A 27,136-nucleotide genomic window follows, 5' to 3' on the forward strand; every position below is an offset into this window, starting at 1 on the left:
TCACGTTGCTGCTGAGCGGAGGAACACCAGAGTCTGTGGCCTGAACTTTGAACTGAAACGTTTTTAACTGCTCGTAGTTAAAAGACTGCAGGCTGACTATGTCTCCTGTCTCTGAGTTGATGTTTACCATTGTAGTTGAAGGCAGTGAGTCGCTGTTATAACTTTGTAAAAATGAATATCTCACCTGGCTGTTGTGGTCAATATCAGTATCTGTTGCAGTCACTGTTTTAATAACTGCCCCCACTGCACTGTTCTCTTTCAAGTATACATTAATAAAGGCTTCTGGGAAACGGGGTGCGTTATCATTGACATCAGAAACATGTATAGAAACTACACTCTTGCTGGAGAGTGGCGGGGATCCTTTATCAGTAGCAACGATAGTGACATTATAGTTTGAGAGACTTTCTCTGTCTAGTGTCCCGTCAACTAACAAAGAATAATAGTGTTCATAGTTTGTTTCTAGTTTGAATGGCACTTTATTTTCTATTTGGACTTTTACATCACCGTTTTTTCCACCATCTTTATCGAGGACTGACACAAGGGCAACTACAGTACCTACATGGGCGTCCTCTTTCACTGTCCTGTGCAGTGACGTCACCGTGATCACGGGAGCGTTATCATTTAAGTCAAGTACTTCAACCAGCACTTTACAATGAGCAGACATGGGGGGCTGGCCTTTGTCAGTGGCCTCTACCCGTATCTCAAAAGCCTTCCTTTCTTCGTAGTCTACATTTCCTTTTACTTTAATGACTCCTGATTGACTCTCAATTTCAAAGATATCAAGCACGTGATCTTGATCCTTGCTTCTCAACGAATAAACAATCTCACTGTTCAGGCCCTCGTCTCTGTCTGTGGCGTTCACAGCCACCAGTGTTGCACCTGGGGGAGTGTTTTCGGAAATTGTTGCCTTATACAACGTTTCGCTGAATATCGGAATGTTATCATTGATATCTAAAACATGAATAATAATCTGCGAGGTGCCTGATTTCGGAGGACTCCCCCCGTCCACAGCGGTCAGCGTCATAGTGACCACGGACTTCATCTCTCGGTCTAAAGCTTTCTGCAAGACCAACTCAGCAGACACACTGCCGCCTGCTTTATGCGTTGCCAAAGAGAAATGTTCATTTTGACTTAATTTGTAAGTGCTGACTCCGTTTCTCCCCACATCCGCGTCGGTTGCTTCAGATAATGCAAATTTCACTCCTGGTAGAGAACTCTCTGCGATGTACAGATTTTGCAATTTCGACGTAAAAATTGGCGCATTGTCATTTACATCTAAAATATCCACGTCAATACGGTAAAGCTTCAAAGGGTTGTTTATCACAGCCTCGACACTTATAGAGCATTTAAGTTCTTCTGCACAGAGCTCCTCTCTGTCTATTCTCTCACTGACATACATAACACCAGCCTTGAGATTTACCGCGAAGAATTTTCGTTTTGATCCAGTTACAATCTGAAACATACGGGATTCCAAGTCTTGTGAATTTAGGTTTAGATCCTTGGCAATATTTCCAACAGGACTCCCCGGGTTTAGCTCCTCTACTACGGAATAGGAAAGCTGCCCAGACACCATTTCCCAGTAACAGTCCAGTAGAAAAAAGCCTAGGTATATTCCAAAATAGCTCCATCTGAAAAACATCATTCTGTCCAATGAAACAAAGACAAATTTCACAATCAGATAGTTTACGATCTGTGAAAGCTGATGGAATGACTGGAAAATTCTGTTCCTCCGTCCTCTGTCTCTTTATAACAAAGACTGGAATGGAAGACCTGTCGTCTGGAAAAAGGAGGGGCTTAGTTGGTTCATAGAGTAAGGCTGCATCTGATGGATGAACAGCGACGCTGTGTGGTAAATACGGTGACGTGGGGAGATTCTTGCAGTACACATTTGTTGCATTTTAGACATCTATTTTTGCTGCCGCTCTCGTTCCGTCTTCCTCTCTCTCAGACACACACACACACACACACACACACACACGCCGAACTGCTGTTGAATCTGGTAGTAAAACTGAGCATTTCAGCACCTTGGACAGCACACTGGAGTCTGTCGGCGCCGCCTGTCTTTAGTCACGGGGACAATCCAGGACAGACGTGCAGCTCACGTACCACACACAGACTCGCTCTCTTTCTTGTTATTCAGTCTCTCTCTCCTCGACGAATAATGATTTTAGGATTGTTTTTGCTTCAGCCTTGAGGCTAATAAATAACTTTAGTTGGACCTTTTTTTTCTGAGCTTTGTGCAGTCGGGACGTGAGTGCTGCGTAGTATTTTCAGAGGGTTTCTCCACATTTCCACAGTGTGTCATCATGAGTTTATGAACATTTGCTCGTTTGTAATCCTGGGATTAAGCCCTGGATTCAGAAAGTCCTGCCCTATTTTCCATTCTGTAGGAAACATGATTTGATTTGAAAATATTAATAACCATCACAGACTGAGCCGTTAACTCCAAAATGCAAAAATAATAAGGTCACCTGTCTACAATTTTCCTAATGTATGGGGAAAAAAACAACCTTGGAGTTATTGTATGCAGGTATGTTGGATAACATGCATATGGTCATTTAGGTAAACATAAACAAAACACACACACATCTTTGACTTTATGGTACCTAAGTCTGGATTGTCACTGTGTTGAAATCAACATGAAGTATATGGATTACAGTATGATGCTGCCATCTACTCATCACTGTAAAGCGAATTCATCATTTAACAGAAATCAGTTCTGTTTTTGGGGCCTACTGACCTATTTTTGCAAAGACATGTAACTGTGGTGTAAAAACCTTTGCTACGACCAATCACATTTCCTGAAAATCTAAACAATTCAATAGTGTCCATATTTACAGTCCATCAGTATACGTGATACTGCACAGGCCACATATGTATGAATGATATCAGAAGCTGCACTGCTTAATCCAATCTCAGAGAAAGTCTGGGTCTGTTGCTGAGCATGCCCAAAAAGGCGTGTGGAGAAAATGCTGATTGTGTCAAGGAAATGCTGAACACTTGGGTCATCCTCCTCCTCCAGTGTCAGATACAGCCCACCTGGGAAGCAACTGCAGAAAGTTCAAGTAATGTAGTAACATCTCTTTATGCACTGGTGCAGAATTCAGTTTTAGTTGACTAACCATATTCTTGTGAAGAAGTTGCAGTTTTTCTTCATGACCTCTATATTCATTGATGAAAGTCACATTCCCTGGGGATATCATAATTGAATCAGATGAATAATTAATAGTGGATACATGGCAGTTAAGAAAAATACAGTGTTTGCTCCCTGTACACAGGGAGGTGTGCATAATCACCAGGCTTCATTGTCTGCAGTTCACTTATCACATAACAGATGAGGAGAATCCAAACAGACTACCAAGAGCAGCATGATCAGAGGAGGAGGAGAGGAAGAAGGGAGTGTTAGGTGGGCGCGGGGGGGTGGTCTGGGCGGAAACAGTCAGCAGCAGTGTTTTTATGTGTGTTTACTGCATTATTAAAGGGATGTCACCAAATCAGCTTCTCCATCCACTCCATATCAGTGATCTCATGATAGTCTTTTAGCCACCACTTATGCATGTGCTTGTGAAAAAAAAAAGTGTGCTATATGAACGTGTGCCATATTGTTCCTCAGTGTTAATAGATGGGGGAAGGGTGCTATCTGAACATGCTTCAAGGCGAGTTCCTCCCCCCTTTCTCCTCGCTTCCTGCACAGCTCTCCTGTCTCCATAGCAACACAGTCTCAGGCATAGACATGATGCATCTGCACGAACACACACAGAAACAGACACAGATACCACACCACTATCCCATTCATTTGTTGTTTTTTTTTTTGTTTTTTTTTTTTTAATGCATGGGATAGTACAAAAAGTAATACTTTGGATTTCTTCATCAGTTTGATCTTTTATCTATTGTTCAGTTTCCTGATGGTGTTTCATCCCTTAGCTAATCAGATCACATTATAGTCATAACTGCAATACACACATAAACTCACAGAGGCAGACAAAAACCAAAAGTACTGCACGCATACTAGATTAGGCTGCTCATACATTGGTAATTGACCACTGCAGCCCCATATTCACTATGGCAGATCCACTTTAGCAGCAGTGCCTGCTTCTCTTACCACCCCCACAGTCTCACAGAGCCTGACCTTTGCATTCAGCCAAGCCTACTGTATCCTCCAAGGGCCAAAGCTCTAGAGACCACCGCCACTTCTGCAGTACACCACTTCCCATTTTATGTGATGAGATACTGACGTCACAGTGCTGTTTTTGTGTGGAGTAGTGATAGTCACGGCACAAGGGGGCAACCTACTCCTTGTGTATATTTCTTTCTTAACTCAGTTCCTATCGTCCATTGCCATATTATGCTAAATTGTTCAGATATCTGCTTTTCCAATTCTTGCTGATATGCTGCTACTTAGCCTCAATTCATTTGTGAAGAGAAAAACAAACACCCACATGCAGCAGTACACCATTCACTTATTGACTGATAATGTTGAAGGATAAGGAGGTGAACAGTATAACTTGATAGAAACAGGACCATGGAAGATGAATAGGGAAAATACCAGTACAAAGAAAGTAATAGCTGAAGCAGGAAGGAATATTTGAACTAAAAGTAAGAGGTCTAAGAATAGAGAGGTATGTACTTGGTTTTCCAGGAAGGATAGTTTCCAAATGGACAGTGAAGTTCTTATTTAGCATAGATTGCAGAAATGTAAAAAGTAATTTAGTATTTTACTTTGGACATAAGTATAGAATATATTAACTTAGTGACTAGACTCACATATGCAAACGTGCAGCTGTGAACAGATATTTATTAGTCAAAGTTATGAGAAATTAAATAAAGTAAAATGGAGAAAGAGGTGGGAGGAAGACTCATCACTCCTAGTATTAAACCCAACAACCACTTAATAATTTATTTCCAAATAAGTTCTCTCCTCCACTGGTTTCTGGAATAAGTAGGACAGGGGCAGGTCCATGGAAACATAAGCCGGAACAAGATGAAAACCGGGGCACAGCAATATGGAGCATGCCCAAACACACACATGCAAATACCCCTGAGATAAAGCAAGAGACACACCAACACAGTATTCACTCATTTGGAAAGTGATGGCACAATCCCCCAAATCATATAATTAGTTACTCTACTGTAAAACAACAGACAAGGGAAATGCTGTTGTTGGCGCTGTGAGTGTTCCAATCATGGGGAGATATTTTAATTAAACAAAATTAATTAATTAAAATTAATTAATTCTGCATGTTGTATTTAGTCTATTTACCTAGCATTTTTACATTTCTATGCAGTATCGTGCCTGCTTTTCAGAATATTACCAAAATGATTGCTATTTTGAATCTTTTATCCTTTTAGCTTTGATTAATATACCCATTCTAACTACTGTTTTCAGTTAATATAAGCACATTTGCTAAATTATGTCAGCTTTCAAATGATCAGTAGTCCAAAACAAACTCCTCGAAATAAAGCAGTGTTATGAAAGTTTCAATGGGTATACAAAGTTTTCAGAAGCAAGGTGTGTTATTGAACTTGTAATGGTAAATTTACAGTAATTAGTAGCAAACAGCAGGATCAGGGCTTGTGTGCTTTGTGTGTGTGGGTGTGAAAGTAAAGAAATAGGAAGGGTTAGGGTTAGAGACAAATAGAAACAACCCTTGTCTTTGCCTGTACTGCATTCATACTTGCTTCAGTTCCATGTGTCTTACACTATGATTATTATTATTTTTTTAACATTACAAGTTGTAACAGCCCACTCATGGTTTACCTTTACAGACAGTTATCAATACTATAAAAAAATAACCAGGATTTATATTATTCTTGGACAACAGTAAAAGTAGGATAGAAATCTGATTGGTTTGCTACAATCAATGTGACTGCAGTCGCCACACTGATTGGTTAAACATTGTGCCTAGTGACAAAGGCGGTGTCTGATAGATCCCTGCTTTCACCCATAACTGATTCACCATCTCTCCTCTTGTATCCATGGTGATGCAGATGCAGCCCTCGCCGGTGCCCCTCCCTGCAGCCCCCTCCTCTGCACCCCTGTTTATGAGCACTCAGTACATATGCCAAGGACAGGGCGTTTACCTTTCCCTTTTCACAACCATAAATTCACCAGAAAAGTCAAAAATATGAATAGAATTTAACCTAAACATATTTGTGTTTTGTATATATATATATAGCATATTCACTTTTTTAAAGGAACATTTTATACATAGATGATACACACATCTCTTCTCACCCTCTGTGATACTTAATATTCAAACACAGGCAGAGCGTCAACAAAACTATTTTAGTGGGATTAAAAATGCATCTAGCTTCCTAGTCAGGCATGGATAACCTAGATTTGCCAATCAGTCCTCAGGGGAAGAGGGCATGATCTCTGTTTGGTTTAAATCAGACAGAATGGAAAATGGGACAGGACCCACCATATGTGGCTCAATACTGACACCAAAACTCAGTAACAATACCTGTCAATACACTACCGCATAGAGAGTGGCAACATGTTAAATAATTGAATGCATTGACACACAGACACACATACTGCACAAAGAAAGAATTCAGTAATGCTCTCTTTTTGCCACAAGGGGGAGCATTTCCACCCTTTTCTTTGTTCTTGATAGGGGTTACCACATGCACAGGCAGACAAACTAGTGTCAGGAGGCAGGCAATCCTGTAAAGTCTCCTATTAGATTAGCACACTCACACACTGCAGAAATTGTATTAGTGATACAGATATACTAGCAGCCTTGGTGTCTGTCACACATCTTGTCTGCCCCGAGAAATTAAAATGCCATCTCTCCCAGAGGGGAAAGGAGTGGCTGTATCTAACAATCCCTGCACATTCCCAACCATGCTGATAGAAATAAGAACAACAGGTAAAGTCAGAGAGGTATGAACTTCACCCAAACCTGAAGGCTATCCCTAATATCTTTCATTTAGGTTTTGTTAGTGACGTAAACTATATTCACAGCCATGTCATTAACATCCCAACAATAAATAAGAAATAACACTTTGTTTCAATTATATTATCCTTACATCAGCATATATTACATCTTGTGTAATGTCTATTTTTACTTTACTATCTATTTTTACTTTCATATTAGTTATGCAATCCTGAATATGTAGCAGGCTGTGCTGCGTCTAAGTGCATTGCAGGTACAGGCCTGCTGCACTGGGGTTTGGCCCATTTTTTTTTTATTTTTTTTAAAGGTCTGAATAATAGAAGAGAGTTCTGGCCTGCAGAGTCTCTTAGACTGCAAATGGTTGAAATGGTTTTGTGAGGGTGCCCCACTTTCCAGAGAAAATGAAGGTAACTATTTATAAAAAAAAAAAAAAAAAAGCCTTGCCAACCAATCATTTAAGCTTGGGCTCTGTCACTGCCCCTCTCTGAGAATAGCAAACACCATCTTCCACTTTAATCAGCATCAAAACTTAAACAGTTCTGTGGCTGTCACCCCAGCATGCGCAGTAACAGAAGCATCTCTGACTGCGGTGAGAGTGATGAAGATGTAACTGAAACATAAATGTAACTAGCATATTTGCATGCGAGACACAGAGAGATTAAGCAAGCATCTATATTCACCAGCCTCTGTGATGAACTGGTGACCTGTCCAGGGTGTACCCCACCCTCACCCAGTGTGAGCTGCGATCAGCTCCAGCACCCCCCATGACCCGGAATTGGATAAGCAGTGAAGATGAATGAATTATTGATATAGTCACCAGTTTATTAGGTGCACTTGATTAAAACTAATGCCCATCCATGCTCCATTATTGTTATGTTATAATATATTGTTTCTTTAACAGTTTCAGGGGATTACTTTGTCTCAATGGGCTTTCTGAGACTGTAGTTTGTAGTGCTGTTTGTTTTTTTTGTTTAGTTTTTTTTTTGCATATTGTGTCATTCTGAAAGGTGTTTCTAATATTGCATCCATCCTATTCAGGTACAGTTAAGGCAATTAAATATATAACATTGAATGTACATTTACCACAGAAACGGCCAGAGCAAACACATAACAACAGTGAGGGAACACAAAGTAAAAACTAAAAAGCAATTTGGATGTTAGCCTGGAATTTAAGGTCGAGCGATATCCTGACTATGTGCTGCTGTCTTTCAAAGCTACTCTTCATGGGATCGTTAAGATGATTCCACCTAATCGCATTAGAGGAGCGCCACACTAGAATTATCACTTTACATACATCGCACAAGAGAAAATCCAGGACAGCTGAGAATACTGACAGCAGTGGCACAATACAGACAATAAAAGGAAAGGTATTTCCTACTAAAACACCAGAAGGGACATAGTGTTTTCTGTGAATTTAGTGCAACAAATAATCATATTCCAAACAGTACATTGGGATATATATCTTGGTTTAACACAGGTAACATCTAGTGCAGGCTTGAATTGCATTTTGAAACTAGTTTTGATTGTTACTATGTATTTTTGCACCATAAGAAGCCACACTGGCACAACTTACATTAGTTCACAGTTTGAGGGCAAAGCAAAGTGAATCAGGATTAGAACGAACATCAGGGAGTAAACAAGGGCTTAGGGAACAATTATACTTCAGTCTTATCGCAAAGACCCCACTTTCAGTAGTTTGTAAACAAGCATAACAAACTCCTTGTTATTTTGGTTACATGTTTTTGCTGTATCTCTCCAGTTTTGCTCTTCTAATGTGATGCTTGGATTATCTTGCCTGGTGTCTGCTTTGAATAACTTGGTTTTAGTACAGATTTAAAGTTTTAGTCTGTCAAAAACTATGTTCATCACATGATGCCTGACTGATCTGCTTATCTACTTCTGATACCTAAACCATCAGATGGTTATAAGTATATAAGCTGCAACTTGTTACTAATTGCTCAACAATTCGTAAGGCCCGTTACCAGTGGTAACAGAACAGAATCAGTTTGATTTCATCAACATACACAGTATCTATTTACATAAATACTTTTCATCTGATTTGGAAACAGCAAAATAATGAATTGTATTTGTAACAAACTAAACAACACTGTAGCCAAAACCTATTCCAAATTTAAACCACCGTTTACTCAGATAACTGTTCTAAATATTGTTTTGTAATGCTACAGAAAGTATGCAATTTTTCACTGAATTTATGGATATATGCAAACTGACAAAATCCACACACACACACAGAAAAACTTTGGCCACGTAGTTTTTCTGATATATAGTTAAAAATTACATCTTCAAAATATGCATATTTAAGGTGTGAAAAGACAGCACATTTGTAAGATAAGTGTGGTTTGGAATTGGGGCAGGGGATGGGTGGTTATACCTTTTTTTTTTTTTTTAAATTACAAAAATGTGATCCTCCATATGACATAGTAAATTACAGTTAGCAAAGCCACTTCACTTCATTCCAGTTCAAAGCCACATCAATTGAAACACAGAAATTGTCACTATGGGTTGATATACTGGGCACATACACCATAAATTAGGACAGGTTCAGAGACAGGTCTCGTGTTTTTGGCCTCAGGCCTGAAGCTGTGAAGAGCCAGACTACTTCTTCCCATCTCTCCCCTACTGCTGCAGTTATAAGGCTGAGTGACAGGAAGGTGCTCTCATATATTCAGCTCTACTCACACCAAAAGGTACTGTGAGAAGAGAGGCAATGTCTGTGGTCATAAAGAATTAGGAAAAAGGTGGATGTATGACAGAATAAGACAAATGGACAAAACTATGCACCCTAATAGATAAAAGCAACTAAACTAAGAGCACGAAATTCAAAAGAAGAATTTATTGTGGGGGCAGAAGGCAGAAAGTAACTCGGCTACAAAAATCTGTCAGCCATTTTCTTTTAGACTGCAGTTACATGGAAAAACAGGAGGAGGCATGATAGAGCACCAGTCAGAAGAAATCAAAGTGTAGGAGGGGATGAGTGATGAAGAAAACCAGAGAAAAGGATTCTTTGTGTACAAATGAGAATAAAGAGATATGAAGAAAAATTACAAGGAATTGAAAAACAAAGTAGCAATGGAAGAGAAATGAGTGAAGATGAGAGGAACAGCACAGTGGTGTAGGAGAGCGTGGTAGTGAAAACAAGAACAAAGGCAGGGAAACGGGCAGACAGGGAGAGGGAGCCAGTCGGTGGGAGGAGAGAGTGGGATATGAGTCACACTTACAGCGTTACCACTCATCTTTCACACCCAGCTCTCATTGTTATTTTCATTCTCTGCACCTATTTGATAAGATGGGGGAAATCATGAAAGAGCATTTAGTGATCACACACTAAACACACGTCTGTGTGGCTATAGGGCATCACATAAATGTATCTCTCTAATTTTTTTTATATAATAATACCAGCACTGACCCCAAATCCCAAACACCTGATCTGATTTTTATGACAGATGGTTTACCTAAAAATAAATAGAACTGACCGAGTTCATAAAAAGCTACATGTGGGATGAAATGACTCACCCAATGCACAGAACAGCTCACAGGTTTACTTTCAAAGAGTCGACCAGACAACGAAGATGACATTCACATCATGATCAAAATAAGAAAATGGATAAGCTGTTATAGGTGTACCTTTTAATCAGCATTAAAAACAAGCTCTCTCTCTTTATGAGCATGACCACATCAATGTCATGTCGTGATGCAATGAATATGAGCACAATGTCTGTGTGCAGGCCTGAGATACCATAGATCAATTCATTATATTTCTGTAAATAGCTCACACAGGCAAGTCCCATCCTGTTTTAACTTCACATTTGTTTAATGTAGTTAGTTGTAAGTATTTTAACAAAACAGAAACCACTCTTACAAATTTACAAACAAATCAGAGAATTTCCTTTAGCTGACTGTAGGAGTAGTGTAAGAGTCAACAGTATCATGTTGTTGCTACATTAAATAAGACATAGTAACAAGAATACACTTGTAATAAGAATTTACCCATGGTGATTAGCGGGGCGGGGACAAAAAGACACTGGGGGATGAGGAACCCTGCAGTGAGCGATCTGATCTCTCACAGTCAACATCTGAGCCAACCCATGCATGGTCAGACATAAATACAAAATATGGTATTAATCAGAAAAGTGTGTGGCTCTATACTCCAGCTCCTCCACAGTAAGCAGTTCAAGGATACTGCTATAAGAAGGCAATCCTCTTACTAGGGCTGCATCCAGTGCGTAAGCAGCCGACTCTAGATTTCCTCTCATCCATTCATACGTTGTTTCAAGCCCAGATCAGAACCAGCCTCCAAATCTAGACCATAAGACACTGCACTAGACACAGAGGGTGCACTTGTGGTGGATTTTCAGCCAACTGTCTTCACTAGTTTACCACAGGTTGTCTTATGCTGCTTGTGCTGACCCCTCTGTGAGTTCAATCCGCCAGGCATGGAGTGATGACCTAAGCGCGGGAGCAGATGTTGTGTCTACATGAGCACTGATGCCAAACAGCAGCGTAGATGTACATCTGTTCTTAACTCTGTTGATTCAGAAATAAAATACTTAAACATAGCACAGAGCAGACTGTACTTAACATAGCTGTCGAGCACCAGGCAGAAATCAGGAAAATAAACATACTGGCCCATATGTTGTTAAATACCAGTATTGTATTGATCTTATTATTGCTCGTGATCCAGTAAGAATTTTAAATGGCATAAGAAGCTAGTGAGTGCAAATGCTTTTATTAGTGCAATGTTGTTAGAGCTCATATAAGTTGACAGGGCTAAAACCCTGGAGAAAGGATCCAGTGCCTTGATATAGCTACAGTGAAGTGATATGTGTGGAAAGGTCAAACCTATAGGACTCATTCTTATAACTCAGTCAATCAGCTGAAACCGAGGACTTATGTAACTAAGTGGTGGAGAGGGGAATGGCTCAAATCTTCTCAAACAATCTAATCGAAGAAAATATAAATGCAACAGCAGCAATACAAATGCCACTCATGTTAAAGAAACTCACTGAAATTTTGTGTTTGATTACCATGAATGAATCAGGTTTGGCGCACTTACTAAAGAGTGGTGACTAGCTGGGCCACTTTACAGAAAAGTCACACGTGGCACTGAACCAGCCTCGTCATGTTCCAGGACAAATGACAAGTGAAATGAGCAGTGCCAGGGAGTCTTATCCCACAGTTATGAATGAGGTTTGCCATGAAATTATTCACCTACTGACTCTGGCTTTGCCCTGTTATTCATCAGTCAACAATAAAAAAATCTAGTACATCTGCAAAATTGCACATCACTTTGTTAATTTAGCGATTAGCTGCCAATAGAGAAAATGTTATTTTGTGTGCTTGATGGCCATAATTTACTCATGAGTGGACTTTAGAGTTACATTTCTTTCAGTGTCACATAAAAACAGTCAACTCACACACAAGTGCAGGGTTTGAATTTAAATTACCTCTCTAATCTAAATCACATGTAATTTAATTTGGTCGCTGTAACTTTTGAGTCTTGAGGAGAAACATTTCACATATTTGTCTGCTACTTCTCTGCTGTTCCCTCTTTTTCTCCAGAGTTCAGCAGTACACATAGACAAACACTTTTGACAAAACACTTGGCAAGCTGCCATGCAAAGGTGACTGTGCTCGTTGACATTCACAGTCGCAGCCCCGATTCACCAACCACCAGTCATCTATGGTCCACAAAGTGGAAGTGCTGACACACACACACACAAACGCACAAGGAGTGGAGTAGAGTCAACACCAGGATAACTGACTGTTCAGCAACACCTTGACTGCATGTAGTTTATGTGGCTTGATAAAATAAACAGATATTTAGTTAACTATTAATCAACACAATTTTTATGTAGACATCACCAAATAACATAACTGGACTCATGTTACTGAGCCATATCAGCTTCATCAAGTGTGTAAAAAGAAACACCTGGTGACAGAAAAACACACAAATTAACAAGCAAAGGACCAAATGCATCCACATAGATCTGTCATTGTTCAATTCCTGTGCTTCGATCTGGCCGCACAGCCAGATCAAACTCCTCTCTTGCTCTGCCAGCTCAAGTGTGGATAAACAAAACAGTGTTGTCTAAAACTATATTGTTGGTGGCAGGCCTACATTGCTCTACACCCGCCTTTCTTACTCTTACATGCAGAATTGAGTGTGTATAATGTTACTGAAAACTAATTATCTGTACCCACAATGCATCTTTTATCAATATCTATTTATCATACAGAGCTTTTGATTCCCAGACTGAACATTTGCATTTGGCTTCTCTTACCGCAAACTGCAGCTAAAATGGGCAGAAACTAAAAGGATGTCATTCTCAAGTGGAGGGAGGACTTGTCTCACTGATCATTGAGTCTGATGGCTCAAAGGAAAAAAACTCTCAAAAGAAATTTTTCACCCAGAAAGATACCAAACTGCATAGTTGAACATGAAGGTAGTAGCTGTTTTTCTTGTACTCTGCTGTGTGTGTCGATAAGATTACCACCACGGTTGCTGACCTCAATGTGGTGCCATCTTCCAACAAAGCTTGAGCAATAAGCGAGAATGTGCCCTACTGACACACAACAGCACATGCAGCATCTGCAGCCGCAGCCCTGCAGGCATGAGCCACAGCAACACGGAGCTAAAGAGTCTGTGCCAGGCCTCGAGAAGAGGCCACAGCAAAAAAGACTGCAAGAGAAAAAAGTGGAATATGAAGGAGGAGATGAAGCACACATACGTAAAGGTGGGAAAATTGGGCTAAAGTTTGGATCGGGGAAGCAGAAAACTGAGCGTGATATAACAATATGGTGGGTGAGGAATGAGGAGAGGAATAGTGAGGAATCAGAGAGGGGAGATACAAAAACAGGAAGGCCAGTGTATGAACGAGAGCAGAGCAGAGACAGGACAGCACTGCAGGGAATGGTTATTGTGTAACATTCATACTGTAGTACCTGAATAGTTTGTTGGTGTAGTAGGCAATAATACGTCACATGAAATGTGATTTCTTTGGTCAGGGTGGTCGAAATCAAAAGAAAGAGAGCACGCCTTGAGGAAGGTCGTTAGCATTTAGAGGAAGTAATGATCTTCTGCATTGTACAGCTGTCTCTCCTCTTTTTCTTTTTGCTTGTCCTCTTATCCTCTCTCCTCATGATACTTAGCAGTTTTACAAGGAAAATTCTCGCATTCAATCATTCAACAAAGACAACAAACACAGACACACAAAGTTCATTGCACTGTAAATTACGTTCAGTGTAGACATTCAGAATGCAAAAACAATTGCACACATCTGCTGATTTGGCCAAGCAGACAGAAGACAAAGCCACAGGAGCACGTAGTCATAACACCCCCCCCCCCCCCCCCCCCACACACACACACACACACACACACCTTTGAGGTTACAGGCTCCTTTTTACGCGCTTTAGTGTCAAGAATATGTGGTTACAAATAAATGAAGTGCTTGTTGCATTACTAATACAGATAAATATAATGTGTTGATTCACCAGTGGACCAACACATAGCGTGTGCTCGTTGCAATTGATCCACTCCTCTGCCTTTCCTCCTCTTGCTAGCAAAAACAGCATGACAAAGCGAAGTGCCTCATTCACAGTCCAGACAGGGATGCACAACCAGATCACATTGTGAGCACAGAGACTTCATTTGATCCACTGACGTCACTGACTGCTCTTTTAATGAAATACACAAATTTTTAATCATGTGAATAAATCTTTTCCTTGGCATCTGCTGTCCAGGCACAGATTAGCACTGCGGCTGTTCTGCCAAACCATGTGATGCCCCAGAGGATCAAATATATGTAGAATATGCATGCACACAACTTTACACATAAAGCAGCAGCTATTCTAGTTCAGTGCTGAATAAACCTTAACTGGAACTGGAGAAAAAAAAAAGCATATTCAGTCTGCACCTAATGAAGTTGAGCTGCTGCCTTACTCTGAGTCCGAAGCAATCCTTTCCCTTCAGACTACACACTCACATACTGCTACATTCCACATGCCGCTCAGTGAGCTCAGCTTTCAACGAAGACAAAGTTGATGACAGTTTAAACTACATCTTTTTCTAATAGTCATCTTCGAGCTGGGAAATCTATGATTGACCCAGTTCTTTGAAAGACGTGATTATCTTTGCACTATAAAAATGTGTAATTAGAGGCTCAACCATTCCTGCTTTTTATTATTGCTTCAATATTTGCACCATATGCTGTGTGATTTACGATAAAGACTTTGTGAATATAATCCATGAGTTTTTACCTAAATAAACCCATTTTCATTAAATATTGTTAGATGTTTATAGATGAGCTAAACAAAAGCCAGCACCCCTCCCCCCTCGACTGCTGTCTCTATCCCTCCCTCCCTCCTCCATCCTCTTCCGCTGCTGTTGCTAAGACCACTGAGTGCATACTAGTCTGTGGAAACCAGTAGACTCTGAGAGGTGGATCTCCCAGTGTGTTGCTATGGGCAACACAGTGTTCGAGAGAGAGAATCAGCCATGAAGCCTAACACGTAGACCTTCACACATGTGATAAAATATGACCTATTTTTCAGTTTGCTAAAAGGGATCCACAAATGAGAAGCGAGGTTGTATGTATATGAGGCGTACACTCTACTGCATCCCTGTCTAGACCTTTGCAAGTCCAAAGCACATTAAATAAAAAATAAATAAATAAAAAATTAATATAAACAGCTTGCTGATTTGCAGTCCTGCAGTGAATGCAATTCCCTGCTGAGGAGGAGTGTCCCGACCCCACCTCACTGGTTGTACGTTGTGATTCACTGCACATCATCCGCAGGCTCTCTTCTTTCCTCTCTCTCTGCTGTAACGCCAGCCATTCACGGTTCATTGAGCCACATCAACTACATCAGTGAATTACTCTGTAAGCCAGTCAGTAATTCCGTTCCATTCATACACATTACAGCTTTAACAGAGGCTATACAGTATCTGCATGTGTGCAAAAATACTTAAAAGGATAAAGATGCATCATAACGAGGCATATTTTCGATTGATTATCTGGAGAGAACATGATACCTTGTGGAGGACGATACCGAGTTGTTTAAATGATGTAGGTCAGGAAAAGCTTCAGCAGAAGTTGAGAACAATGATGTTGCCAAAATAAGGTAAAATAAATGATTGGTTGCTACTGTAATTAAAAAGGCTTAATTAATAGAGCATCAACCTTATGCCCAAGTGTGACACATGACAGATGAAATAATTGTCAGAATGGTCAATTCACTAAATTCAAACCCCTCAGGTGTCATGAAATAAAATGTGACAGAGAGAAAGATGCATGGAACAGAAGCATGCATATTCTTTGGGCAAAACAAAAAGAGTTTGTTTTGATTGGCAAGGAAAGCACTACTAAGAGCAAAACTTCTGGTATCTATTTTTCTTATTCCAGTTGTTTGTTTAACGTTTCATTCCTCAATGACTTCTGCTGTACTTACATTCATCAATTCCTATTTTGGCTTTTAAGTCCATAAAGACACAATATGCAACTGTATCTAGGAAATAATGCAACATCTAGTGACACCCAATACACAACCACCTGTAAACCAATAACTGAACTCACAGTACGGTGCAGTATCATAAGAGCACATGCCTCCTCTTTTCCCTTTGTGGTGAATTGTATGTGTCATTAGTCCATTGGCATCCAGTTTTTATAAGTGGTGATAGCGTCTGGTGTGATCTTGTGTATCACACACATTTATAGCAGAATAACCCTGATATAAAGCAATTTTTGTTACCTCCTCAGATGTCCTCCTCCTGTCAGGGAGCACTAGTGTGTTAGCTTGGCTGCCTGGGACTATAGTAGATCCTATGCTCATCCTGGGTCCAACTAACATGTAGCGTTTGTCTCCAGATCTGTACTGGATGCTGTGACACAGTGTCCCATCATAGTTGGTCTCTTGTAGATATTTAGAAGTGTAGTCTGTGGATTTGGAGCACTGCATTGCAATCAGCACAATGATACTGATGAGAAAAAGTGCTGAAACTGAGGCCAAAGTTATCATCAGGTAAAAAGTGACATTATTATCCTCATCTGCTCTGGATGAACTTTTCACATCAGAAGCTGCAAAAGCCTCTTTGGGCTCCACAAGTCTGACAAGGACAGTAGCTGTTGCTGAGAGTGACACGTTCCCATTGTCTTTGACCAGTATGAGCAGTTTGTGCTCAGCCTCGTCTGTCTCTGTGAATGAGCGAAGTGTCCTGATCTGTCCTGTATATCGGTCCAAAGTAAAGAGACTGTGGGCAGTAACTTCCTGCAGTGAAAAGAGTAACCAGCCGTTATATCCTATATCAGCATCATAGGCTCTGACTTTAGTCACCAAGTGTCCTGCGTTGACATTGCGGGGAATCTCCTCCACACCTTCAGCAGAACCGTTGGAGCTGAGTGGATACAGGATGACTGGAGCGTTGTCGTTCTGATCCAGAATGAACACGTTCACTGTGACGTTGCTGCTCAGAGACGGACTTCCTGAATCTGACGCAACAACGTGGAACTGGAAGGTTTTCACTCTTTCAAAGTCAAAACTCTTCAGAGCAGAAATGTCTCCAGTTTCAGAGTTTATGCTGAGAAATGAAGTCAGTTTATTATCTTCATGCCCTTTTCTGAGAATATGGTAGGAAATGTGTGCATTCTCATTCTCGTCACAATCCGAGGCCCTTACAGAAAATAATGACGCTCCAGGGGTGTTGTTCTCTGTCACATACAAAGTGTAAGGACTGAGGGAAAACTCTGGTCTGTTGTCATTTACATCAGAAACAAAAACACTTATAGTTTTTTCTGATGACAGAGCTGAATCACCTCCATCTTTAGCAACCACTGTGACATCATAATGAGACTGATGTTCTCTATCCAGTGATGATTTAGTGACAACAGAATACATGTTATCTTGCAGAGACGGCTTTAAGGTAAAGGGGACATTCTCACGAATAAAACACATGACTTTCCCATTCAGTCCAGAGTCCAAATCACTGACACTAACCAATGCCACTGTAGTTCCAGGTTTGGAGTCCTCTGGAATGGCACTAGAAAAAGATGTTACTTCGATCTCGGGAATATTATCATTCAAGTCAACAATATTTATAATTACGCTTTTGTCCGTTTTTAAAGGAACAGTACCTTTATCGGATGCTTTTATGTCGATTTCATATCGGTCCTTCTCTTCAAAATCTATTAGTCCTTTAACAGTTATTTCACCTGTTGTTCCGTCAAAATCAAAAAGTTCACGCAATTTACCGTCAACATTACTTCCAAATGAGTAAAAGACTTCACCGTTTAAACCGTCATCTAAGTCACTGGCGTTCACTTGAATGACAGTTGTACCAGCTGGGGAATTTTCGGGTAGCTGGACGGAATATGAATCCTGAGTGAATACGGGGAGATTGTCGTTAACATCCAAGACCTCCACTAAAACCTCGGTTGTTCCTGTCAGGGGAGGCTTTCCTCCGTCAATGGCAGAGAGCGAAAGTCTGTGGTGTCTCTCAGTTTCTCTGTCTAGCGGTTTTTCTAAGCGCAAAATGGGGATTTTGCCGTCGTCTCCTCTGTCTTTTATCTCCAAACTAAAATGATCATTTTGACTTAGTTTATACTGTTGAACGGAATTTATTCCGCTGTCTGGGTCGCGCGCAGCCTGCAACTGGAAGCGCTCACCGGGCATGGCTGACTCAAATATCTCCAGACGCGCCTCAGTTTTAGGGAAGGTGGGACTGTGGTCATTTATGTCCTGAATCTCCACAGAGACATGGTGGATTTCTAAAGGGTTCTCGAGCACTGCTTTTAAATTTATTGAACAGGAACTGCTCCGCTCACACATTTCCTCTCTGTCTATTTTTTTGTTGACATACAGAATGCCATCGTGCTGATTCACCTGGAATACAGGCTTGTTCGACCCAGATACAATCCGGAATCCCCTGCTCTGTAAAGTTTCGAGATCCAGACCTAGGTCTTTGGCTATATTTCCAACGCGCGCACCTTCTTTCAGCTCTTCGGAAACTGAGTATCTCGCCAGTGCGGCACAAACATCCCACAACATCAACGCTGCGGTCACGACAGCGACCATTCCCGTCCGCCATCCCCCTCTTCCTGCCATATTTGAAGGGCAAAGCAGAAATCCACAAAAATCTGATTACTACTATACTGCAAAACAGACGCCAGCCATCAGGTCGCCCATACAAAAGGCTGACAGAAAAAAATATTGTGCAATTATCAGATCAATATCCGGAATCCACAGAGACCGTACAATGCTGCCTTTACCGAGCAACTGCCAAACTCTACGTGAAGGACAGCGCTTCTTTATCATGGCACGGAACGCATTCCTGCATACACAGTGACACCATACGATCAGGTGCAGCCTAACAGGAAATTCACATTTCTCTGAAATAAACGTATTTTCCCTTATTTTCCCAGTTAGCCAGAATCCACAAAAGCAATCCAAAATTTTAAGGAGAATCCCAACTTTCTTTCTTTACTTTCTGCCTACTTACAATCGCTTTGTAAACACATTTTATCGCGTCACATTATGTTTACATATAAATTATATGAATAATATAAACATAATTATTGAAGCATAGTTGTTGGTACTATTATATCAGCAGATTTCATGTCATGAAATGTAAAAAGGCAAACACGTGCACCACCCATAGGTTTATAAGAATACTTGATCAAATGAGGATGAACTATTCAGCTGTAACTAAAAGACAGGAAACTGAGAGGACATGCATGGGGGTGTATATTTAATATTGAACAAAAGGCCAGAAACGATCTCCATACCTCCTCAGATGTCCTCCTCCTGTCAGGGAGCACTAGAGTGTTAGCTTGGCTGCCTGGGACTATAGTAGATCCTATGCTCATCCTGGGTCCAACTAACATGTAGCGTTTGTCTCCAGATCTGTACTGGATGCTGTGACACAGTGTCCCATCATAGTTAGTCTCTTGTAGATATTTAGAAGTGTAGTCTGTGGATTTGGAGCACTGCATTGCAATCAGCACAATGATACTGAAAAGTTACACACTCAATTCAAATGTTGCGATTTTGGTGTGCATGTTGTTTTTACTTATTCTTTTATGATCACTTTTAAAAAGGTTTCGACAATTTTTTAGTCCTACTTCCTACACCATTACAGAAAAACAGGAAATGTTTGCTCGTTCACAAAGCAAAGCATTTTAAGTTCTTACCTCCTCAGATGTCATCTTTAGTCGTGGCTAAGTTAAGTGTTGAGCAGGCCCAAGTACCAAACTGAAATAAATGTTTTAATTCACGCTTACTCAAATTTCAATGATTGACCGAATGTAAAAGTACAAATCGTAGTAGCTCAAAGAAAATGTCAGACCCTTCCGTGAAGTCAGAGATATTATGGAGGAGTTGAAGATTTTTGCAAAGTAACGGACTACAAGAACAATGAATGCTGCCCACCTAAATTACGAAGTCATACTCAAGCCACAATTTCATACAAATTTGTAATTACCAGGCACACCCAAGGAAACTTACAATGTCACCTACCAAGTACTGAAAAATGTTACCTGCAAAGGCATAGTTGCTGTTTAGCCCTCAATCAATACAGTTTAAACAGTCTCACCTGCAGTGTATTAATACTGCAGCTGGTGGCTTTACAAACAGTCAAGAGGTGATTTATGTTTCAGCACAACGGACAGCGACATTGTGACTCAGCCTGCCCCCTGAGGCAAAAATGTACATCATAAAAACAGGAAACAGGTGGTTACTATGACTACCCCAAAAAGACAATTCACTTTTTGAATGAAACCACCTTACCTCCTCAGATGCCTTCCTCCTGTCAGGGAGCACTAGTGTGTTAGCTTGGCTGCCTGGGACTATAGTAGATCCTATACTCATCCTGGGTCCAACTAACATGTAGCGTTTGTCTCCAGATCTGTACTGGATGCTGTGACACAGTGTCCCATCATAGTTAGTCTCTTGTAGATATTTAGAAGTGTAGTCTGTGGATTTGGAGCACTGCATTGCAATCAGCACAATGATACTGATGAGAAAAAGTGCTGAAACTGAGGCCAAAGTTATCATCAGGTAAAAAGTCACATTATTATCCTCATCTGCTCTGGATGAACTTTTCACATCAGAAGCTGCAAAAGCCTCTTTGGGCTCCACAAGTCTGACAAGGACAGTAGCTGTTGCTGAGAGTGACACGTTCCCATTGTCTTTGACCAGTATGAGCAGTTTGTGCTCAGCCTCGTCTGTCTCTGTGAATGAGCGAAGTGTCCTGATCTGTCCTGTATATCGGTCCAAAGTAAAGAGACTGTGGGCAGTAACTTCCTGCAGTGAAAAGAGTAACCAGCCGTTATATCCTATATCAGCATCATAGGCTCTGACTTTAGTCACCAAGTGTCCTGCGTTGACATTGCGGGGAATCTCCTCCACACCTTCAGCAGAACCGTTGGAGCTGAGTGGATACAGGATGACTGGAGCGTTGTCGTTCTGATCCAGAATGAACACGTTCACTGTGACGTTGCTGCTCAGAGACGGACTTCCTGAATCTGACGCAACAACGTGGAACTGGAAAGTTTTCACTCTTTCAAAGTCAAAACTCTTCAGAGCAGAAATGTCTCCAGTTTCAGAGTTGATGTTTAAAAACAACCCAAGACTGTTGCCGCTGTTTTGCCTCGGAATATGATAAGAAATATGCGCATTATCACCTTCATCAAGGTCAGATGCCCTGACTGAAAATAAAGGTACAGTGAGGTCATTATTTTCAGTTATGTAAAACCTATATGGACTGAGTGAAAATTGAGGTGTATTGTCATTCACGTCTGATACAATCAGAGTTATTGTCTTTTCGGATGACAGCGCTGGCTCACCGGTGTCCTTTGCAACAATTGGGATTTCATAAGAAGATCTCTCTTCTCTGTCCAGCAGAACCTTGGTCACTATAGCGTACATATTATCCTGCAAAGATGGAGAAATAACGAAAGGAACGTCCTCACGGAAAAAGCACGAAACTTTCCCATTGAGGTCCGAGTCCAAATCAGTGACGCTGATCAAAGCTACTGTTGTTCCAGTTCTAGAATCCTCTGGAACTGATTTTGAAAATGATGTAACTTCGATCTCTGGAGGATTATCATTAAGGTCGACGACCTTTATTATCACAGTTTTGTCTGTGGAAAGGGGGATGGATCCCTTATCTGAGGCTTGTATATCAATTTCATAGCTTTTCTTCTCTTCAAAATCAATAACACCCACGACTATAATCTCCCCGGTCACTGGATCTATATTAAACAGTTTCTGTGCATTTACATCAGCTTCTTTACCAAACGAGTAAACAATTTCGCTGTTCGCGCTCTGATCCAAATCTGTTGCATTAACCTGGATAATTAACGTGCCAGGCGCTGCGTTTTCATTCAGAGTAGCGGAATAAACATCTTGTGTAAAAACTGGTGGGTTGTCATTAACATCAAGCACATCAATGAGTATCTCCGTTGTTCCAGACCTTGCCGGCCTCCCGCCATCAACAGCCGAGAGCAGAAGCTTGTGCTCTCTCACGGCCTCTCTGTCTAACTGTTTCTGCAAAACCAGAAAAGGCATCTTACGGTCTTCGCCTCTCTCCTTGACTTCCAATCGAAAGTGTTCATTCTGACTCAATTTATACTGTTGAACAGAAAACTGGCCACCATCTGGGTCACGTGCGGGCTGTAGTTGAAACCTTGCTCCCGGTAAAGTCGATTCAAATATCTCCAGTCGTTTCTCTTTCTCTGGAAAGGTGGGGGAATGGTCGTTTATGTCCAGTACCTCTATGGTCACATAATGGATTTCCAGGGGTTTTTCCAGCACTGTTTTAAGGTTTATCACACACGCGTTGCTTCGTTCACAGATCTCTTCCCTGTCCACTTTCCGACGAACATACAGCATACCGTCGTCTCTATTAAAATGAAATAGAGGTTCAGTTGAACTGGCAACTATACGATACTCCCTGTCGTTCAGTGTAGACTTATCAATTCCAAGGTCCTTTGCTATGTTTCCAACCACACTTCCTTCTCTCACCTCTTCAGATATGGAATATCTAATCTGAGCAGAGGATTCGCTCCAAAATGTCACAAAAAGCACCATATAGGCGACGCATATCCACCGCTGCGCCATCGCCTGGCTTCCGCTTTGTTCCATTCGACACAGAGGAAAATCTCATCAAGGTCTACAAGACTTTGATCGGGAAATTATAATCGTCCTTATTCAAACGTAAAGTGCGTTCCAAAGAAAACTCGGCGTTGAAAACGGTACAGAGCTGGTTTCGCGTTCAAACCCTTTTCACGTAATACCGAAGTACAGGGGTGGACTTTATGTAGATTTCGAAAATGTCTAGAGATATCATTTGCCTTGCTACCGACACCATGCGACCCACTACGTTATTGCAGCATTGTTTGTCTAAAACACCGAAAAATAAGAAGTTCATATAATTTTGGGCAAAGAGACGAGCAATCAGTTTAGTCCTTGGCGGAGGTGGGGGTACTCATTCATTTTTAGGAAGCAATGGACTGGAATCCTAATCAGCCTGTACTTGAATAAGTTATTATTTGGAATAATCTATATTACGAGAAGGTTTCTGTAAAAGTTAAATAGAAATAGCTGCGTTTAATCGGACAATTTACAGCACCACGGACAGCGACTGTGAATGCTCACCCTGTCCTTCGGCACAGAGAGTGCGAAAATGTAGACAAGATACCTGGACCCCAGAAATCTCTGGGAAACCGGATGAAAACATACACGAGAACAAGAAATGTACACAAGAAAATAGCCCCGTACACACGTGCAGAACACCAGGTACACAGGCAATATGTACTATTGCAGTACATCAGTTGTAAGAAAAACAAAACTACAAACACCCGTAAAATCAGCAGTATCGCAAGAGCACACCTCTTCTATTCTTTCAAAGAAGAATTATATGAAGTAACTTGATCAAATACCTAAGTAATTTTGGCACTTCAGTAATTAGGAGTTGCATATCATCTGTCAAAGGCACTCATGCCAGAATGCCCAGATATTAAACATTTTTTCTTACCTCCTCAGCTGTCCCCCTCCTGGCAGGGAGCACTAGAGTGTTAGCTTGGCTGCCTGGGACTATAGTAGATCCTATACTCATCCTGGGTCCAACTAACATGTAGCGTTTGTCTCCAGATCTGTACTGGATGCTGTGACACAGTGTCCCATCATAGTTAGTCTCTTGTAGATATTTAGAAGTGTAGTCTGTGGATTTGGAGCACTGCATTGCAATCAGCACAATGATGCTGATGAGAAAAAGTGCTGAAACTGAGGCCAAAGTTATCATCAGGTAAAAAGTGACATTATTATCCTCATCAGCTCTGGATGAACTTTTCACATCGGAAGCTGCAAAAGCCTCTTTGGGCTCCACAAGTCTGACAAGGACAGTAGCTGTTGCTGAGAGTGACACGTTCCCATTGTCTTTGACCAGTATGAGCAGTTTGTGCTCAGCCTCGTCTGTCTCTGTGAATGAGCGAAGTGTCCTGATCTGTCCTGTATATCGGTCCAAAGTAAAGAGACTGTGGGCAGTAACTTCCTGCAGTGAAAAGAGTAACCAGCCGTTATATCCTATATCAGCATCATAGGCTCTGACTTTAGTCACCAAGTGTCCTGCGTTGACATTGCGGGGAATCTCCTCCACACCTTCAGCAGAACCGTTGGAGCTGAGTGGATACAGGATGACTGGAGCGTTGTCGTTCTGATCCAGAATGAACACGTTCACTGTGACGTTGCTGCTCAGAGACGGACTTCCTGAATCTGACGCAACAACGTGGAACTGGAAGGTTTTCACTGTTTCAAAGTCAAAACTCTTCAGTGCAGTAATGTCTCCAGTTTCAGAGTTTATGCTGAGAAATGAAGTCAGTTTATTATCGTCATGTCCGTTTCTGAGAATATGGTAGGAAATGTGTGCATTCTCATTCTCATCCCGATCAAAAGCTTGAACTGAAAACACAGAGGCTCCAGGCTCATTAGCTTCAGTGACATAGAAAGTGTAGGGACTGAGTGAAAACTCTGGACTATTGTCATTAACATCTGACACCACCACACTGACTGTCTTTTCTGAGGACAATGGAGGCTGGCCAGTGTCTTTTGCAGTTATTGTTATGTCATAATGTGACTGTTTCTCTCTGTCCAGTGGAGATTTGGTCACTAATGAATATATTTTATCTTGTATGGAGGGCGATAAAGCAAAAGGAACATCCTCACCTACGGAGCAAATAACTTTCCCATTAAGACCAGAGTCCAAGTCATTGACACTGATAAGGGCAACTGTAGTTCCAGGTCTGGAGTCCTCAGGGATGGAGCTGGAAAATGAGGTGACTTCAATCTCAGGTGCATTGTCATTCATGTCAGCTATTTTGATAATCACACCTTTTTCTGTTGTTAAAATAGCTAAACCTTTATCAGATGCTTCAACTTCAATTTCATATTTATCTTTTTCCTCATAGTCTAATAACCCTTTCACAATTATTTCACCTGTTGATGGATTAATATCAAAAATTTTTAACAATCTGTTACTCACACTGTTGCTGAATGAATAAACTACATCTCCATTCGGGCCTTCATCTAAATCAGTTGCATTTACTTGTATGACTGTTGTCCCTACTGGCGAGTTTTCATCCAGACTCACTGAGTAAACGTCTTTAGCGAAAACAGGAGCGTTGTCATTAATATCCACAACATTTACTACAATATGCATTTCACCAGATTTTGGAGGTTTTCCACCATCCACTGCAGTCAGCACCAAAGAATGGCTTGCCACTGATTCCCTATCTAAAGGTTTTTGCACAATTAAAATCGGTATTTTACCATCATCTCCTTTATCTTTAACCTCCAAACGGAAATATTCATTTGGGCTAAGTTTATAGTGCTGAACAGAGAAAGGACCGCCGTCTGGGTCCCGTGATGCTTTTAGAGGAATACGTACTCCAGGTAATACAGATTCTGAAATCTCCAACGTTTTCTCTTTCTCTGGGAAAATGGGAAAATGGTCATTTATATCTAACACTTCTACTCCTATGTAGTGCACCTCCAGGGGGTTTTCTAAAACGGTTTTCAGATTCAAAATACATGTGCTGGTCCGCTCGCAAATCTCCTCTCTGTCGATCTTTCGGCTCACATACAGGATGCCATCGTTCTGATTTACATGGAAAAGAGGATCCATGTTACTGGAAACAACCCGATACTTCCGGTCTTTCAGTGTGCGTTTATCTAATCCCAAATCCTTTGCGACGTTTCCAACCACAGTTCCTTCTTTTACTTCCTCGGAGATTGAATATCTTAGTTGCGCGGAGGCCAGACTCCACAAAAGCACAGCAACGACGGAACCGATCCACCGTCCTCTCGCCCTTCTCGCCGTACATCCTCTTTGTTCCATGATTCAAAACAAACCTCCTATCATCAATTGCGTGATTATTAATTGTTTGAAAGAAATTCATTCAACATATCCGGATATACAAGGGATCGCCCTGTCCCTACGATGTTAAAAACACAGGACAATAATTATAACAGCAGCAGAAAGCCGAGAAGCGATCCCGTCGGTGTCAGAGCGCTATAATAGAGACGAAACAAAAATCAAGTGACGACAAGACCAAGCCGCTATTTTGCAAACACACTGACACCATGCGATCCAAAAGCCCACTGCAAGTTACTCACACTTTAAACTGTATTTTTGTCGCTGCTAGGGAAAGATTATTCAACCTGACTCTGAGTTTGTGAACGAACACCACATCGAGTGATGAGGTTAATTCGTTTGGTATGTAAGACAGAAAAAATTAACATGTTCTGAATGAAGATGGAACCTGATGATCCTCCCATGATATTTTGTTGAGGCAAAACTGTCACTTTTATCTGTTTCATAATCATGGAAAAAAAAGACATGCTTCGGCCAAACAATTTGGGTTTTTTTTTTTTTTTTGGCGTTCCCTAAATCATCGTCTCTTCAGACCAAGTGAGCAAAACGTTTACGCGCTATGGACCGCAAGTAACAGCAGCTGTAATTCGGCCAGGCTAAGTGGATATGTTTGTGTTCAATGATAGAAACTGGCAATTCTCAAAATTTTCGGGATTGAGAAACATTGCAGATTATTTTAAACTAGGTGTGTGTTAATCAGTCTTTGGTGTGTTTTTCACTATAAAGAAGTGATCTTATTGGTGAGGGAAGCCTGACACGTTATAGTTGCATCTTTGATGAAAGGGCCAGTATGATT

General features: G+C 41.0%; 3 protein-coding genes across 3 annotated transcripts; all 3 read right to left on the bottom strand.

Annotated features, from left to right (window-relative positions):
* Nucleotides 1-16,580: 16,580 nt before the first annotated feature.
* LOC115050432 (protocadherin alpha-8-like) lies at nucleotides 16,581-18,986 on the bottom strand. Its single transcript, XM_029513274.1, has one exon. It carries the CDS (start codon nucleotides 18,984-18,986, stop codon nucleotides 16,581-16,583), a length of 2,406 nt encoding a protein of 801 aa, XP_029369134.1.
* Nucleotides 18,987-20,555: 1,569 nt separating this feature from the next.
* On the bottom strand, nucleotides 20,556-23,054 carry LOC115050434 (protocadherin beta-15-like). The gene has a single exon (XM_029513275.1). It carries the CDS (start codon nucleotides 23,052-23,054, stop codon nucleotides 20,556-20,558), a length of 2,499 nt encoding a protein of 832 aa, XP_029369135.1.
* A 465-nt stretch (nucleotides 23,055-23,519) lies between these two features.
* Nucleotides 23,520-26,304, bottom strand: LOC115050435 (protocadherin alpha-8-like). Its single transcript, XM_029513276.1, has 2 exons — nucleotides 23,947-26,304; nucleotides 23,520-23,627 (listed from the first exon to the last, which is right to left on the bottom strand). The coding sequence occupies exons 1-2, from the start codon at nucleotides 26,302-26,304 to the stop codon at nucleotides 23,520-23,522; spliced, it is 2,466 nt and encodes an 821-aa protein (XP_029369136.1).
* Nucleotides 26,305-27,136: the final 832 nt, after the last annotated feature.

Source organism: Echeneis naucrates, chromosome 10 (assembly GCF_900963305.1).
Source record: "Echeneis naucrates chromosome 10, fEcheNa1.1, whole genome shotgun sequence".
NCBI lineage: Eukaryota > Metazoa > Chordata > Actinopteri > Carangiformes > Echeneidae > Echeneis > Echeneis naucrates.